We start from the raw sequence: 17,332 nt of genomic DNA, 5'->3' as shown, positions 1-17,332 counted from the left end.
ATCATTAGACTATTATTTAAGTAGGTTCAACAAGAGATTTCTGTAGTTTACTACTAATTTCACTTCCTTCTGGTATTCTATATGAGATGACTATTTTGTGCCAACTTTTACCTTGATAGTGGGACAAAAGATAGGTTTTCAGGTTTTTGAAGGATTGTTTGGAAAAGACATTCCTGCTTGCTCCTAGAAAGCAGAACTAAGACCTGGGAGTAGAAATTGCAGAGGAATGAGCAGATTTTGGTTTATAGAGGACAGAAGTTTGGAAAATCTTAGCTATCTAAAGTAGAGTTACTAGTAACTCTAGTGATGAGTTATACTAACTCATAGTATTTTAAAACTTATCACTTCTTTACAAGTATATTAAATAGGTAAGGCAAACATTGTTGTATGGATAATGAAATACAGGTTCTGAGAAGTCTGGCTTATGCAGGGGAATAGTTAAGTAACCAAGGTAAGATTCAAATCCAGAATGCTTTGAACATTAGGCCACATTGTCTCTTAGGTAGAGAAGTGCCAATTCCCCCTCAGTGAAGATCTTCCAAGTGGAAGTTGGATGACAGTTGTCAGGGATGTTGAAGATTTTCCTGTTCAGGTAGAGGTGCCTTCTCATTCTGAATTACACATATGTGTGTGAATACATGCCCACGTGATCTGATGCTATTAGCCGATTCTAGGAAAACAGCATAGGCTAAATATCATGACCTAAGGGGGATCTGAGTGCAGCAAGCTTTTAGGCCACAGAACATTACTGAAAAACAGTATCTTGGCATAGTTAATTCAATATATATTTAATATTTGACATTATTTATGTTTAAAGATCCTGAACAAAACTAATAATACTTGATAGTGTGTTGAAGTTTACAAAGAATTTTAGATTCTCTTTTGAGCCTTGCAATAACTTGTTAAGTGGGTACTAACATTCCTATTTTACAGATGAGGTACAAAATTAAGTGATGTGCCAATTAATGCAATTTACTTATCAAACATTTAACCAGCTATTTGTAGTACATTCTTTAAGCATCAGAATAGTATTTGAACTCAGATTTTCCCACTTCTAGATTCCAGAAGTCTGTTCACTATATAGGCCACACAGCAACTGAAGAATATGTTTTACTGTGGAACTTCTCATAATTACTGGGGGGAAGGGCGATGCCTCATTTTGGTGTTGGGAGTGGGCTTAAGGCTTCAGGCACAAAGAATAGTTTTCTTGCCTCTTTTTTTACATCCTGTGATTTATGAGAGCAACTTAATTGGTTGTGACATTGTTGTGAACATTAATCCTTCTCTTTGCAGGTAATATGTATTGAATTGACTTTGGCATTATAGATCAGTTTTTTATAATTTGATATTGGAGGAGTATTGATGAAAATTATATTGTAAAGTAGTCAAGTTTTCTGGCCATTTGTAAGAGCTAAATTACAACACTGTTGCATACTTATAAGCCAAACAATCCTGAGTGAAACAGATAGTCAAAACACTGTTGAAACGGAAAGAAACATGGAAAGCTAGTCCTCCATCATAGTAAAAATGTTAATAAGTGAAATTTTAGAGATGTCCTCTGTATTAAGAAATACCAGTAATTGAGTATTTTAGGAAAGAATAAATTTTGTTTTAAAATAAGAATTAACATTAGAATTCTAATAGCAATTTTGCAGACTTTACTAAGTCTGCCTTGTAATAGTAGCAAAAGTATTTAGTGCATTTTACATGCATAAATAAATCCAACATGCATTTTGCATAGAAATTAATTATTTGAATGTAGATGCCTTAAGTTTTTAAAATATCATTAGCCTGTGTCAAATAAGAATTGTGTGTGCGACATACCCTCTCTACCCTCAATATCCTACTGTAAAAACTTCTTAAAATAATCTAATTTGATATGCTTGAAATCTTATGGCAGATGTCAATCTTATAATTTCAATTTACAACTTTCTAATTTAGGAGATGAATATGACGTATGTGCCATTTGCCTGGATGAATATGAAGATGGAGACAAACTCAGAATCCTTCCTTGTTCCCATGGTATGGACAATTTCAAATTGATTTTTATGTCATTGTATTCAAAATGTTTTAAGCATCTTAGATTTGTTGTTTACTTACTGTTTATATTTGAGAAAGGCTTTACAAAAATAGGATATCTCTTTTTTTTCCCTCCATGAAAACAATCTTATAAAACCTACATAAATAGGTGATTAACTGAGAAAGACATTTTTAAAGTGTTTGCCATGTGTCAGGCACTTTGCTATTAGCACTGGGGATACAAATAACAGACAGTTAATGAGAATTCCTGTCCTCAAGAAGATTACTTTCTATACTTTCTAATAGGGGAATTGTAGAATATACTGGACTGAGCACTGTTCTCAGAAGAAAATATAAACTGCAATTTCCTAGTATACTTTTATCCAGTTAGTAATATTGGACATTCTAATGAAAAAAGTTGTATACTCCAAGCACATTTTGCCAACTGAATAATGTGTATTTTCTCTCAACAGCGTATCACTGCAAGTGTGTGGATCCTTGGCTAACTAAGACCAAAAAAACCTGTCCAGTATGTAAACAAAAAGTTGTTCCTTCACAAGGAGATTCAGACTCTGACACGGATAGTAGTCAAGAAGAGAATGAAGTCTCAGAACATACCCCTTTACTTAGACCTTTAGCGTCGGTTAGTGCCCAGTCGTTTGGGGCTTTATCAGAATCTCATTCCCATCAGAATATGACAGAATCTTCAGACTACGAGGAGGAGGAGGATGACAATGAAGATATTGATAGTAGTGATGCTGAAAATGAAGTGAATCAAGAGAGTGTAGTTGTTCAACTGCAACCCAATGGTGAAAGGGATTATAATATAGCAAATACGGTTTGAACTTCCAAGTCTATTCATCTTCATACCTTATATGAAAAAAAAATTGTTTTATCAGCTTATCCCTTTATGTGTATTTAAGTATATACTTTCATTGTCCACCTCCCTTCAGTTACTTCTGTAGAGAGGAATCTTAATGTGTTCTATGGTTTAATTCGATTGCAGTTTTTTTTTTCCTTAATCAGGTTTTCCATCCACAAAAAGCACACTGCTTATTACTAAAGCATAACGTTATCAAGGTGCTGGACCTCAAGCATCATTCTCTTTTTGGAAAGGAGTATAGCCAAAAAGTTTCGAAAAGAAAAACCACTACAAGTATGGCTTGCAGTGAAGACTTGATTACAGTGTACAAATATATTTATTCCCATGATGATTTCTGCTGCCATACCATGCACGGCTTAAGCCCAGCTTCCCAGAATTTTTGGTATAACTTGTGGGAACCTCCAAAACTGTCTTCATTATGGCCATTCAGTATTTTTCTCATAAATACTACAAAATGAAATAGAAATACTTAGTAACAGAATTCTCTTTCCTATTCACAAATAGTATTTAAGCCAGAAGACAGCAGTTTGTAGTAGAGTGCAGAAAAATTTGATATTAAGACAGTTCTTATATTTAATAGTGTTGAATATTAGTTTGATGCAGCTGTTAGCTAAACTAATATGGCCCCACATTAATTTTCAGAACTGAAGGATTGTGTGTTTATGTGTGACCAAAGCAAAAAAATAGGCAATACCACATAGAAATTCTAACTAAAATTTTAGCACATGTTCTATTGATCTTCTGATCACACTCGCGCACACTCTCCCCACCTACCCACCCCTTAATAGAGTATCTTACGCTAATCTCCTAAACTATGTACAGAAAATTTTTTTTGAAGTATTTGATTTGAAAATGAGTGCTTATAAATATTTAACAAAACTCATGATGTACTTTAACAATGTATTATGAAAAGCTAAATTATAAATATATATGCCATTGTAACTATGTAGAGAGATGTTAGACTCATGTATAATGAAAATAGAGAATTTTTTATGGCCTTGTATGAGGGAAGTTTGAAAGTTAATAAACACGTTTTCCACTTTAAGTTCTAGCTGATATGCTGTACCAAAGCATTATAAACAATTTTCATGTTTGTTAACATTTTTTAGATATATGAACAGTGCTCCAAAACCACAAAAAATGCCATGTATACACACACACACACACAGGTATTTATGAAGGCATGATCTTGATACTATACTATATACTATAGACACCTGAATTGTCTATATGTGCTAAGAAAGCTAAAATTTAATTTTAACTGATGTACTGTTTAAAGTACAGCTGTTAGATCCAACTTTATGAAAATGATATATTCTTGAAAAATTATAGATTGTAATTTTCTTAAATGAAGCAATCCTATTAACTTCATTCATAAAAATGCTTTCTGCCAAGCGGGGAATAACTTTTTACAAGAATTACAAGAATATTTTACAAAAGTTTCAAGGAAATACCTTCTATTTCATGGTTATGTCTCAACAGTATTGAATTGTGGTTTTTACTTTTCTGTAAATCTACTTGTAAAGAAATGATAGTGCAGTAATATCATGGGAAGTTTCAATTTGTCTCACATGAAGAAGGGAATTGTTGTGGGTGGTCCTTTAAGTTCAGAGAGATCTCAAGTTGGAATCTCTTTTCCCTTCCAAGACAAATGTTATTTTTAAAAACAAAACATTAGAATATAGGGTTTACTTCATGTGCATTTTCAAGTAACTGCCCCAATTAAGAGAGCAAGAGAAATTCTTTGGAATTTCTAAGTCCTCAATAGTAAAGTCTAATTTTTCTACACGTGCAGATTTCTGCATGGAAGTGTTATTTAAACCAAGCGACATATCTGTAGAATAATATGTATTAAGCTTTCAGTAATATAGCTCCTGCTATGTGTCAGGCACTGTGCTAAGCACATCCCATTTAATCTTCACAACAGCACTGAGGTACCATTTTATAGTAAACTGAGGCAGACAGGTAAAGTATTTTGTCTATAGCTCTTAAGTGTTTTAAAGCTGAAGTTGAACTGTGTGTGTTACTGGGACGACTTCTGGCTGGTTTCCAACCTTAACTGTGACATCAGTATGGCTAGCCTTAATTAAATCATGATATTTGTCTGGGACTGTTTTCTCATCTGTAAAAAAATGGGGGAGGGAGGAAATGGAATAGATCATAAATCATTTCTAGCTTTAACAAATAATTTTGTTTCTGTGAAATTGTTGATCTTAGTTGCGAGTAGTTCTAATATATTCAAGATTTAAAATCTCAATAGAAAAGTGGAGTTCACCTTAGATCTTAGAGACTGGAATAAAGCATCAGCATTTAAGCATAATTAAAACACCCTGATTCCCACTCAAGTTCAGTTCATTTAAACATATTATTTGCTGAATTATTCAAAGAAAACTCTTTAAAGTTTTATAATGTATAATATGTAGTGTTATATAATGTGGGTGTAATAGATTATCACTAGTATGAGAACAAAATAATATGTAATAGTGTGGGAAGAAAGGAATTTATGTCCCTTAAGTATTACGGTATTATGGCCACTACACTGGTTGATAGATTTCCCCGCCCACACCAGAATAGACTTGGCTCGGGCCACTTTGCAATAGTGTTGTTTCTTGATTGGACTTAGTGGGAAATCTAAGAGTAGTTTCTGAAGCAGTTACTACCATATCAGTTTTGAGTGAGTTATTAGTCAAAAACTATTGTTTCTACATGACTGTGAAACCACAAGAGTAGTCATGTTGGCAATGCCAGGTGTATATTATTGATGTAGAGCTTGCATTGGCTATACATCCCTATTTGAACAGAGCAATTAGAATTATCTGAGTTACAAGAGATGTCTTAAACTCTTAAATGTGTAATGAGGTCCCATTATCAAGTTATATTACTGCTGCTGCTTATTCAATTGTGTCTGGCCCCATTTGGGGTTTTCTTGGGCAAAGACATTAAATTGCCATTTTGTTCTCCAGATCATTTTACAGATGAGGAAACTGAGGCACCCAGCTAGTAAAGTATCTGAGGCTTCTGTGCTGCCTAGGTGTCCCTAGTACTTAGCTATTTAGTTTTTAAAAAATTCTAGTTTTCAAATTAATAACTGTCATGAAACTTTTGAGCTAAAAAGAGCTTCAATCATATCCTCATTCATTCCAATGGCAAGTATTCCTACACAAATCTCTGCATCTCACCCTTCAAAAAAGTCCTGAAGATCAAACCAAAAAGGTCAAGATTGTTCTCTTTTGCCTGCCCCCTAGGGGGTAACCGCTTTACCTGGGGATAAGACAACTGGAGTAACCCAGAAACAAACTTAACAGTCGAGGATTGGATTTGTAGTTTTATTAGTAAATGCCTCTGCCAGTGCCTTTTTTGACTTAATGTTGAGAGGATCCAAAGTACAGTGATTGATAAGGTGCCCTGAATGAGATGTGTCAGACCCTGGACCCAAACATTCTTGGCTCTGAGGCAGTCTTCTCCACTATGCTGCCTTTTAACCTTAAGGAAGAGAAATACTTGGGAACCATAACAAATGTCACTGTAGATGCCAAAAACCAACAACTGGGATAATGAATGGGCACTGCCTACATAGTCCCTGGGTTTTACATGATGTCAAATTAACTCCTCAGCACCCTGGACAGAGCCCTCTCTGGATGAAGGCATGGTGGGTTAGTGATAAACAGCACCAGCAAGATCACACAGTTCCAGGAATAAATCCCCTCATGTTTCATTTCTGTGAGCTATCCTAACTTGGTATTGTATAAGGATTTTTGATGGTTTACAGCAGGACTTAGTCAAGCGTATATTCTCATTTTTGTAGAGGAGAGGAAGAAATATACATGAATATAGAAAGTAAACCAGAGTAGTAAACCATATGTTACACAGACAAGAGCCTAGATTTTATTTGGTTGGAATAAATTTATTTCATCTGTCTGTAAACAAGGTGTTTTAATAATTATGGCATTTTTTGAAATGCATATTAAATCAGATGAGTTAGACTGTATCCCAGATGTAACAAAGTGCAGGGAAAGAAATGGATAAATCAGCAACAAGATTTTTTTTTTTTTTAAAATCTGTACATTATCCACAAGGCCCAAACAATAGAAGCAAATACGAGAATGTCCCTAAAATAGTGCCATTCAAAATAAGAAACCCTTAATGGGTTAGTTAAGATCCATCTCACAATAGCAACAGTTCATTTTTAACAATAGTATGGCACAGAATACATATTTAAAAAATTCATCACAAGACAGCCAAGTCAGTTATTCCAACCAATACCATCTCCCATTTATTTTTTTTATACAGAAGTCTTCATTTGCTTTTTTATTTATTTTTTTTAAAATGAACATACAAGTTAGTTCCGTGCTTTGAACTGACAGCTTGGTTACACATATTTTGGATGACTAGAGCACAAGGCAGATTTACTCCACAGCAAGGGTGTGACAGGCCAAATGCAGGTTTTAGAATTTGAAATGTGTCTATTTCAACTATTTTAGCTTATAAAACTTCCAACCCTCATCCAAATATCGGTATTAAAGCAGCAATTCCATTTACTTTTTAACCAATCAGTGATCAGACCAAAATAAGTCAGTCTAGACTACCAGTATATATAGCTGAAGGTGGCAGTTTTTCCACAACAACAACATAATTTCATACGAAAACCCAAGCTGCAAATAAAAATTGGTCCTATGAAAAAATCGGACACACTCCAGATGGTTATGTTGGGGTATCTAATGTCCATGATGGCAGCCTTTCATAAATCAATTTAAAAAAAACAGAACAGGAGCTGATATGAAAAAGAAAAGACAGACACAAACCTCTCAAGTGCCTGAGCTATTGCAGTGACAGAATGTCCCTGGGGAGTCAATCCGTATAGTTTCTGTAAGATTGAGAAGGAAGTGTGCCATTTTGCACCTTTTGCTCTTGTTTGCCATTGTACTCAAAAGAAGTGTGTGCTCTAGACACTAGGAAAAAAAACTTTGTCTCTACTGGAGTACAACAACAATACTAAGGCAAAATGTCCTGCAGTTCTCAGCAGCTCATAAACAAAGATAGTGTTCAACTAGCTGAATAATCCAGGCACTGCATGAGGAGATGGAAGCAAACAAAATACCGTATGTGGGAAGGGAGGAGAGGGGAGGAGAGAAGAGATAGATGCATGCACTTTTTCCTCCCAACCATGCTCTATAAAAGGAAGACTAAGGGAGCCGTGTAATTGCTCAAAGTGCTGAAAAGACATTGATCAAATTGGAGATTGTACAACCGGCACCTCGCTTAATTAGTGTTAACTTATTTTAGGAGTCTCAAGATCCCACTAATTGCTAAAATAAAGCAATGCCCAAATTGGCATGCCCCCCTCCCCCCAAATTTCAAGGTATCATGCATATCATTATTATGCTGCAATGATGGTGCCAGATAAGGGTCCTATTACATACAGTGGTTAACATACAAATGATCCATTTGGGTAAACAGAATCATGACATTAGAAAATAGGTAAATAAAAACAAATGAACTACCATCTACTGTCTGGTAGTATTATGAACATAAGTGGGGTGGCGATGAAGACGGTTGCTAGGTGGATGGGGAGAGGCTGCTTAGACGTCAGACCTCCTCAGGTATAAAGCGAGTTCAAATGCTTTCTTGTTCAGTGTCCCTCCATGGACACCTTCCTTTCCCATGACTATAACCAATGCTGGAGTACACAAGGAAACAAAAAGTGAACAGAATTACTTATGAAACAAAAACAAAAACACCTTTCCCCACCAACAAAGGGATACAAAGAAGACACAGGTTCATAACCCCATCACCTGCATTGCTAATAAAATTTCCAGAATGAAGACTTACGCTTACAATTAGGAAAGTTTAAGAGCAATCCCCCTAATACTTAACAGTCTTGCCTAGCAGCTAGAACCCAGAGTCTCTCAAGTATTTGGCCATTGAGTATGCCTTCTTATTCAATCCACCTCCATGGACCCCTTCTTTGCCCATTACAAAGACCAAGACTGAAAGAGAAAAAAGAAAAGTGTTTCAAAAGAAGTGTTAGACAAGAAAGTCATGTAAGTTTTAGCAGACAGCACATGGAATAAAAATTAATAAAAGTTATTATATTAAGCTGGTTTTCCATGAGCTACCAAGCACTGGTGCCAAATGGATCGTTTAGAAAGTTAAAATCACTCCAAAACAACTAGAAATTTTATTGATTTTTTTCAAACTGGCAAGAAGCTACAATCTCATGCACAGCAATTACTGTGATCACTAAAGAATCTTGAAATAGTTGGGAATGAATTCTGTACAAATACAGTAATGGAGAAATAATAACCTGTACAGTATAGGAGAAAACCTATGACAAAAATATTGAAATGCCTAGGCAAATAATAACTTAGACTAGGTGCTGTTCTATTAAAGAGGAAACATACATTTTTCCTATTTTTAAAGCATTTTTTCCTCCAACATTTTAAAATAACACTTAAGAAATGACTAGCCTTTTATTGCTACATGGGATGCTAAGATAAAAAAGTAACTGAGTTACAATTTTCATTGGATTTTAATTATGGAAGAATTAAAGTTTTAAAAATTTTGTTTACTGATGTTTTTATTTAAGACCAAACCAAGTGAATTAAATCCAACATAATAAACAAGAGGTATATCTGTATAATGTAAAATTCATTCAAAAGTGAATGGATGGAAATTTTATATTGACTGCCACTAGATGTCAGTAAAATTATAACTTTTAAGTATTCACTAATTAATCAGTACAGATACTTCTTCAATGAAGAATACAGCCCTTAAAATTTTTTAATTCTCATCAAAATACAACAAATATTTCTATTTATATTGTAAAACAGAATGCTGTACCTAAGACCATGAGTCTCTGAAGACCTAGATTATAAAATTCCTGAAGAGGTGCTCAAGCTAAAAGACAAAGTTATCATTTGGTGGTCAATACCCTGATGCTGATCCTTTCCAAATTTAGTTGGTCCCTGAAATTACAGATGAAGAGTCTATTGCCAGCTAGGATGTGCCCAAAGGTATTTCTGGCTTCATTGGACCTACCACAACTCACTGGTATGGCCTTCAAGAACTAGGAATTCTTAATATATCAGGAGGCATCAAAAAGGGACTTTAAAAAAAATTGGTTCAAGAACTTTTAAGTATAGGGTGTGTAGTTATTGTTTTTTTAAGCAGTTTACACCTAACATGGCTCTTTTTATGTTATCTCATTTTATCCTTACAGTAGGAGACTGAATCCTCTAGTCGTCCTTCTAATTTCCCTTTCAGATCTAAAGCTATGATTTTGGAAATGAACAGCCCATGATACAAGCAGTACAGGTATTTGTGCCCAATGTTAGAGATAAAACTGAGCATCTGAGAGACCATGTGTCTGACAAGGAGCCAGGACTCCTAGGATACTTCTTGAAATCAGTGTCTAAACACCTCTATGCATCTAACATGTAGAACCTTCTATTTCAGATATAGTAATTATACTTAGCTAATTCTGTTCTACATTAAAAAAAAAAAATTCAAGATCCCAGTCATCTCAGCTACCAGAGTTGTAATCAATTTATATGAATAACTTTTGAGGCAATGGCAATCTTAGTTATTAGAGTCATACTGTAAAATGAAAAGCCAATTTAAAAGACTTATTAGATGATAATGCTGTTTTCACATTAAATGCTCAAAACCTGGCTGTTTTAGAAAAGGATTTTCCTTTTTTTTTTTTTTAAGTTTTTAATAACTCCACAATTTTATATTATAAATGGATTTTTACAACAATTGAGACAAATATCAGTCCTCCCCTCCCACCTTTTTAAGAATCATTCCTTAAAAAGCAGCAAGGATTTATTCCTTTTAAGTTCAATGAATAAAAGTCTTTTGGAATTTGACCATATAGTCAATAAACATCTGAATGAGTTGTAAAGCTAGACTACTATCAGAAAAAGAACTTAGGTTCCCTGGATATTTTAAAATCTAAGTATTCTCAGATGCTCAGTCCTATAGGATTTTGAAAATTAAAACAATAAGTACAGAGTGGAAAAAGCAGATCATCTAAAATCTTCATTTTAATCACCTCAGTAGATGTTTAATAGAAAAATAAAATAACTGCAATTTGTTGGTGACCCTGATGAAAATCTAAGAGGCAGATTTATCAAATCTGGGTATGATATAACCTGAAGGAGGGCTTATAAAGTAAGAGAATCAAGTTCCCAAAAATTAACAGAATGAAGATGAAAGTTCAGAGGTGATATGTAAATATATATTTTTGAAACAAACACTTAAGGAAAAAAACTTTACTAGAATGGGAAAAACTTAAAATGCCAGTTTACATGAGGGGATAAATAGGAATTTAACTAACTGCAAATTCAACAAGTGAAAAAGAGTAATGATATGGATATAATTTCTAGAACAAGGGAGGAAGGACCCTAACAATATTCTGTGATAGGCTTTCCACAACATGTGAAATACTGTGCTTAGTTCTGGACACATTTTAGCACTTATCAAACTGGAACCAATCCAGAGGGGGACCCTAAAATGTATTACATAAGGAAAGGTTGAAGGAACAAAACTATTATGTTTAGCATAAGAGTAAAAACCACAGAAAAGTGGAATAGATGTTTCCTAAAGAGGAAAGGTTAGTATTACTTTGTATGTCTTCAGAAGACAGAATTGGGCCTAGAGAGTAAAAGCTACAGGAGATTTTGGCTCAACATATGGAAGAACTTTTTAACAAACATAGTATAGCACCAAGTCCTGGATTTAATGTCAGAATACTTGGTCCTGACTCATGTCTAATCCATAGCTGTGTCACTATGGGCAGTTCATGTTACTTCTCTGAATCACAATTTCCTTCTGTGAAGGATTAGACCACTTCTCCAAAAATGGAACAGGATGATCTATGATATAATGAGCTCCTTGTTACTAGGTCTATTTGGGCACAAAATACACGACCACCTATCAGGGAGTTCTAGGATAGATTTCTGTGTGAGGCAGGAGAGTGCACTACACAGTGTCTTCCAAGATTCTATAATTTCTTTCTCTAATAAAGTCTGAAAATGAATATTTAAAAAACAGACAAACCATAAAGGCAAGGAAAATTGGAAAGGGCATACCTGACCAAATTAATTTTGAAAGGCAGTGCTGTTTAATAAGTAGAGCAATGGACAGGAAGCAGAGGATATAGGCTAAATCTTAACTTTAATTCTGCTTTAATAAAGCTGCAAGACCTTTAGCAAGTTATTTAACTTGTTCAGGACTTGGTTTTCTAAGGTGTAAAATTATATATAGAATTAGATGGACCTCTTAGGTCCCCTTCCAGCTGTTCAATCTATGCTTCTATGATTAATTGGTTTAATCAATGTGTATATTTTAATAATCTTATTCCACCATCATTAGTGACATGCTAAGTACTTTTGAAGAAATGAAATTTATGAAATTTACAAATGTAAAGATTAGTATTAATACAGAATATATTCACATTTAGAATGATGACAGAATTAAGATTTAGCACTTGACAGGAAATTTTTAGTACATTTGTCATCTAGTGCCACACAATACATGGAAACCATCTTAATAGTTTTTTTTTTTAAAGGATTAATCCCTTAGTTATGGACTGACATTGTTTTATATATTAAAAGACTTTTTTAAAAAAGAGTGCAAGTTATGAGTGGCAATTCAATAACAATTAACTGATTACCTTACAGTAACTACTTTTGTTTTCAAAAAATCTTACCTCGGCCAGCTCTGCCTACAGCAACATTATATGTTGGTTCACCACCTTGACTCTTTGTCCTGATGTCCATTGTGCAGTCACCATCCACGTACAGACTATCTCTGATTACTGAGCACTTCTTTGCACCAAGAGTCAAACCATTGGTAAAGAAACCCTCTCGATCTTTTCCTACAATCATGTCTATTTCTATTGGCTGCCAAAAAAACAAAGCAAAAACAAAACAAAACCAGAAGTCAGTACATTCTTTTGAAATTTTAACATAAAATTCTGCAAGTGAAATTAGCAACTTTATTATTATCAGGGCCTCCAAATTTCATTATGAAAAATTAAAACTTTGGAACCTTGAATGTAGTCTTATCCAATTCATAAATTTGTTAGAAAACTTATAAACTTGATTTTATAAATCTTACTAAATAATTTTGATTAAATTTTAATAGGATGGGAAACACTCCCTATGACATAATTAATGGCACAACTTGCTAAGTGAAAATCATACAAATTAAAATTTTTCAAAGGCACAGACACCTTTAAAATATTTCAGTCATACATTGCATTTCTGTTTATAACACATTTATATTACTTTATTATAAAATTCCTCTTTATAATAAAGTAAAAAATTCTATTTAGATCAGATTGACTACCTAAAAATCATCTTTAATTACACAGATTCAGATACAGCATTTTAAAAAATGAAATTTATGATTTGTTTCTTACTCAATATTATCTGAGTTTATCATAGTCCTGAAGTCTCCTAACAAAGTATTTGCTCCAACAGAACCCTTAGTTGGTATTCTTGGTTTGAATAGAAGAGCTAATAAACATGGAAGAATTTCATAAGGATTATAAGATTCTAAGTTATTTCCCTCCTTTCTAGTCATTACTCTTTCACCATCTTCCCCCCCTTCCATTTTTCTTGATGAATTCTCAGGCAAAAGTATGAGAATTCTTTTTCTAATACTGGGATAACACTAGCAAAAGAACAGAAAATGGAGGGAAGTAGAAGAAAGTGAGGTCGCCAATAGGCCTTAAGAGAAAATGTGCTTTCTAACACTCTAGGACTGAAAAAGAAGGCATCGCCCCCATCAGAAATGCAGAGTCACAGCAGGCCCAGCCATGTCCAAGCACACTGGGGGAGTCTGCCCAACCAGACAGCAGCCAGGCACACAAAGGCTGCTGGGGAAGGCTGAGAGCAGTAAAGGGAAACTTGATCCCCAGATGCCAGACCTCAGGGTTTTCCTTTAACACTAGTCCACTGCAGGTACAGAAAATCTTAAAGGACCAGTGTCCAAGATTACCCTTTAAAAACCATCAACTCACAAACATTAAGTAAACCTACAGTAGTTTAGAATGATGGAGAAACGAGAGGAAGGAAAAAAGGCAAAACTATCTGATACAGTACCATTTCAATGATTTATTTTGAAGGCCTGTGGGCAGAAATAAAGAGCAAAAATGATTGGTAGTTAAAGATTAAAAAGCAAATTCTCCTCAAACATGGCAACTAAGTCAAGACCTCCCACTGCTAATGCTTTAAACAAAATCAGTTACTGCTTGTGTCTAAAATACGAAAAAAGGTTGTTATGTAGACTAACAAGTATATTAGGTACAGCAGAAATAATCTAAACCAAATCCTTCCTGATGAAATACCACTAAGAAGAAAAGAAGTGGTAGAAACATATTAAATATTACCAAAATATTAAAATAACCAACTGAAAACCCTTCTTCTCTTCCCTCCATACTTTCCTCCCTCCCAAGAATATGTCTTTGTGGAACTAAACTGAATAACAGTTTGGGGAGGTTAGGGATTAATATTTCGCAGAAGGAAAACGATGTATGGAATGAGAAATTAATGGCAGTTCGCCATCTTGGAGGATATCTGGGGGGAAAAAAACTCAGTGTCAACGTTAAGGTTGGGATTCACGAAAGACACCTACGTTGAAGACTTAAGTCTGCGGCAAGCACTAGAGGCCAGGACGCAGGAAAACCTACGCAAAGACTCAGAGAATTCCCTCTGCCCGGCCTCCTCCCACCCCAAGCCGCAATGCCGGCAATTCCTTAAGCTAGCGGAGCCAATGAAACATTCAGGCACGGACATCAGAGTGCAGAACAGTCCTTCCATCTCCAACCCTTTTCTTTCACGACACACCGAATCCCCCCAAGTGGCAGGTGGGCAAAAAGGAGAAACCCACAAATCAGCAAAAACTGTTGCCTTCATGGCAAGGGTCGGGAGCGTGCCTTCCCCTCTGGGTCCAGAAATCCCTTTTACGTCCCCGAGAACGCTTGGCTGCGGGGCTGCCCAAAGGAGCGCAATGAAACAGAGAGCCCGGCATCGCTGCCTTGGCTTCGAGCAGTAGGCAAAGCTCCGGGCCTCAGGTTGGGGGTGGGGAAAAGAAGGAAGATTAAGTAGGTAAAGTAACCTCTGGCTGCAGCATCCTACCCCCTGATCCTACCGCCACACCTTCATCTTTAACGTTACGCTTTATTTAAGACATTTCTGTTATATAACGCGCGCACGCACGCACACACACACACACACCACACACACACACACACACACACATTCTGCATGTTCCAGAGAAGCAGTTTCTGCCTGGTCTTGCTAGGCACTCGCCCCGCTCTCCCTCGGCCCCCCCCCCCCCAACATACATATATGTAAGAACACAAAGCTTTGGTTTGCATTTTATGCACACATACATTTCTATGTAATGTATACATACCTCCCATCTATAATACATAAAGCTTTTGCTTGCACTTATATATATATATACACGTATATCTGCCTAGCCAGACAGCAGCAAAAACAGATTCCCTCAACAGGATTAATCCTCATAAGGGATAATCCTACATGTTTGAACAAATCAACATTTTAAGGTAAGATATTAAGGGAATGGAAGAAGAAATATTTTTCTTCCCATCAATCTTAATTTAGATCCATGAGAAACTTATAACTAGATGGGGATGGGGGTGGGGCGACCAAAAAGGTTTTTAAAAAAGAGAATGAAACAGTGGGAGAATCCCACCCCGTGAGAAACTAGTTCAGTCGCATTTTTAGGCTGTCAAGATTTTCTTGCTCTTCCATCCCAAAATTGCTGGGAAAGAGAAGATCTACAAGGGAAAACGGCTCCCCTTTGCCCATGCTCCTTTCCATTCCACCTCCATCACCATCCTAACCCTTCCTTCTGGATGCACGAAGTTGGGGGTGGGGGGTGGTGGAGAGGATGCGGAGATGGAAGGAGGGATGCACGGGGACGATTCGATGATGACCCTACCGGGGAAAATACCCGAAAAGAGGGCTAAGGCTCCTGCATCCGGGGCAGCAGAGGCGAGGGGAACAGCCCAAGGCTCACAACCCCCTCCCCTATTGGAACAGCCTGGATCCTCAAGCGTCCCCTCCCCTATTGCAGCCTCCTCCTCCAAGGGGAACAGCCCAGATCCCCGTGCGCCCCCTCCCCTATTGCAGACTTCTCTTTCTTCGAGGGGGGGATCCAGAAGCCCCGATAGCCACCTCCTCCGAGGTGGGGGGGGCAGCATCCCGGAACCCCGAGAGCCCCCTCCTCCTTTCCTCCTCCCGGGGAAGAGAAGCATCTCGGAGCCCCGAGAGCCCCCTCCTCCTCCTCCTTCCGGGGTGGGGGAGCTTCCCGGAGCCTAGAAAGCCCCCTCCTCCTCCGAGGGGGAACAGCATCTCGGGCCCCACGCGCCCCTCCCCCCGGGTAGATGAAGGATCTCGGGCCCCGTGAACCCCAACCCCTCCCCCTCCCTGGCGCCCCCGAAGGCCCCTTCCCAGCTCCCGGGCCGCGCGGCCGGTCGCCGCTTACCGTGATGCTCTGGAAGATGCCTCCGGCGGTGGCCGCCCACACGTACTTGGCGTCGCAGTAGCCGACAATGGCGGCCTCCTGGCAGCAGCCATCGCACATCAGGTTGTCCACGTAGCTCTGCCAGCCAGCCATCTTCGAGCCGTCCGTCCGCACTGCAGCGGGGCGAGCGGGGCGCGGGGCGCGGGCGGCGGGCGGGTCTGCGCACGCACGGAACCACCCCCGAGCCTAGCCGGGCCGAGCCGGGCCGGGCCGGGCGGAGGCGGCGGGGACGGGCCCGGGAGACGGCGGGCAGGGCCGGCTTGCGCCCCGCGGCAGCGGCTGAGGCGGCTTGTTGCTCGGCGCCCTCTTCGCGCTGTTCGTCGACGCTGCTGCTGCGCCCGACGCGTCCCCGCTCCGAGTGAGAGGCCGGCCGGCACCTAGGAGCCTCAGCTCAGGCGGGGCGGCGCGAGAGAGCGAGCGTGCGCGGCCCGGAAGGATCCCTCCGCCGCGCGAGGCGCCCAGTGAGCCAGCGGGCTAGAGCGCGCGGAGGGATACGCGATCACGGACACGTGCGGCCGCCCCCGCCCCGGGCTCCCGGCGGGAGGCGCGCCACGGGGCCCCGATTCGAGGCGAGGGCGGGCTGAGCAGGCGAGCCGCTCCCTTCTCCTTCTCGCGCCTCCCCAGAAAGGGGGAGGGCCACTCGGGGCTCCCCTCGCGACCTTGACCTTGTCCGTGAGGGCGCAGCGGCTGGGGAAGGCGCAGCCTTTGATTCCCCTCTCAGGGGCTCCCCAGGCGTGGGAGGCGGGGGCAACCCCTCAGCGAGGAGGGGTCCGACCGAGATTGCTCAGATCCTTTGTTGTGATTCTGGGGGAGAAGGGTGGGAAATCACCGGGGCCGGGGGGGCTGGCGAGTCCTTACACAGAAGCC

General features: G+C 38.6%; 2 protein-coding genes across 5 annotated transcripts in view; one reads left to right on the top strand and one right to left on the bottom strand.

The window, feature by feature from the left end:
- The window catches only part of RNF13 (ring finger protein 13), an 87,708-nt gene extending 82,696 nt beyond the window's left edge, over nt 1–5,012 (top strand). For all 3 annotated transcript variants that reach the window (XM_051983284.1, XM_051983285.1, XM_051983286.1), the window contains 2 exons: nt 1,942–2,022; nt 2,493–5,012. In XM_051983284.1, coding sequence (XP_051839244.1) covers nt 1,942–2,022; nt 2,493–2,863 — 452 coding nt within the window. In that variant the 3' untranslated portion in view covers nt 2,864–5,012. The remainder of the gene's footprint in view (nt 1–1,941; nt 2,023–2,492) is intronic.
- A 1,773-nt stretch (nt 5,013–6,785) lies between these two features.
- Nucleotides 6,786–16,898, bottom strand: PFN2 (profilin 2). Of its 2 annotated transcripts, none has more exons than XM_051983288.1 (3): nt 16,427–16,878; nt 12,615–12,807; nt 6,786–8,579 (listed from the first exon to the last, which is right to left on the bottom strand). In XM_051983288.1, the coding sequence occupies exons 1-3, from the start codon at nt 16,556–16,558 to the stop codon at nt 8,482–8,484; spliced, it is 423 nt and encodes a 140-aa protein (XP_051839248.1). In that variant the 5' UTR covers nt 16,559–16,878; the 3' UTR covers nt 6,786–8,481. The 2 variants fall into 2 exon arrangements, with proteins under 2 accessions (XP_051839248.1, XP_051839247.1); XM_051983287.1 differs by having other exon boundaries at nt 8,515–8,889; nt 16,427–16,898.
- Between the last annotated feature and the right edge of the window lie 434 nt (nt 16,899–17,332).

This window comes from Antechinus flavipes, chromosome 3, assembly GCF_016432865.1.
Source record: "Antechinus flavipes isolate AdamAnt ecotype Samford, QLD, Australia chromosome 3, AdamAnt_v2, whole genome shotgun sequence".
In the NCBI taxonomy this organism is placed as follows: Eukaryota; Metazoa; Chordata; class Mammalia; order Dasyuromorphia; family Dasyuridae; genus Antechinus; species Antechinus flavipes.
The sequence above is the reverse complement of the archived record's forward strand: the minus strand, read 5'-3'. Positions and strand labels throughout refer to the sequence as shown.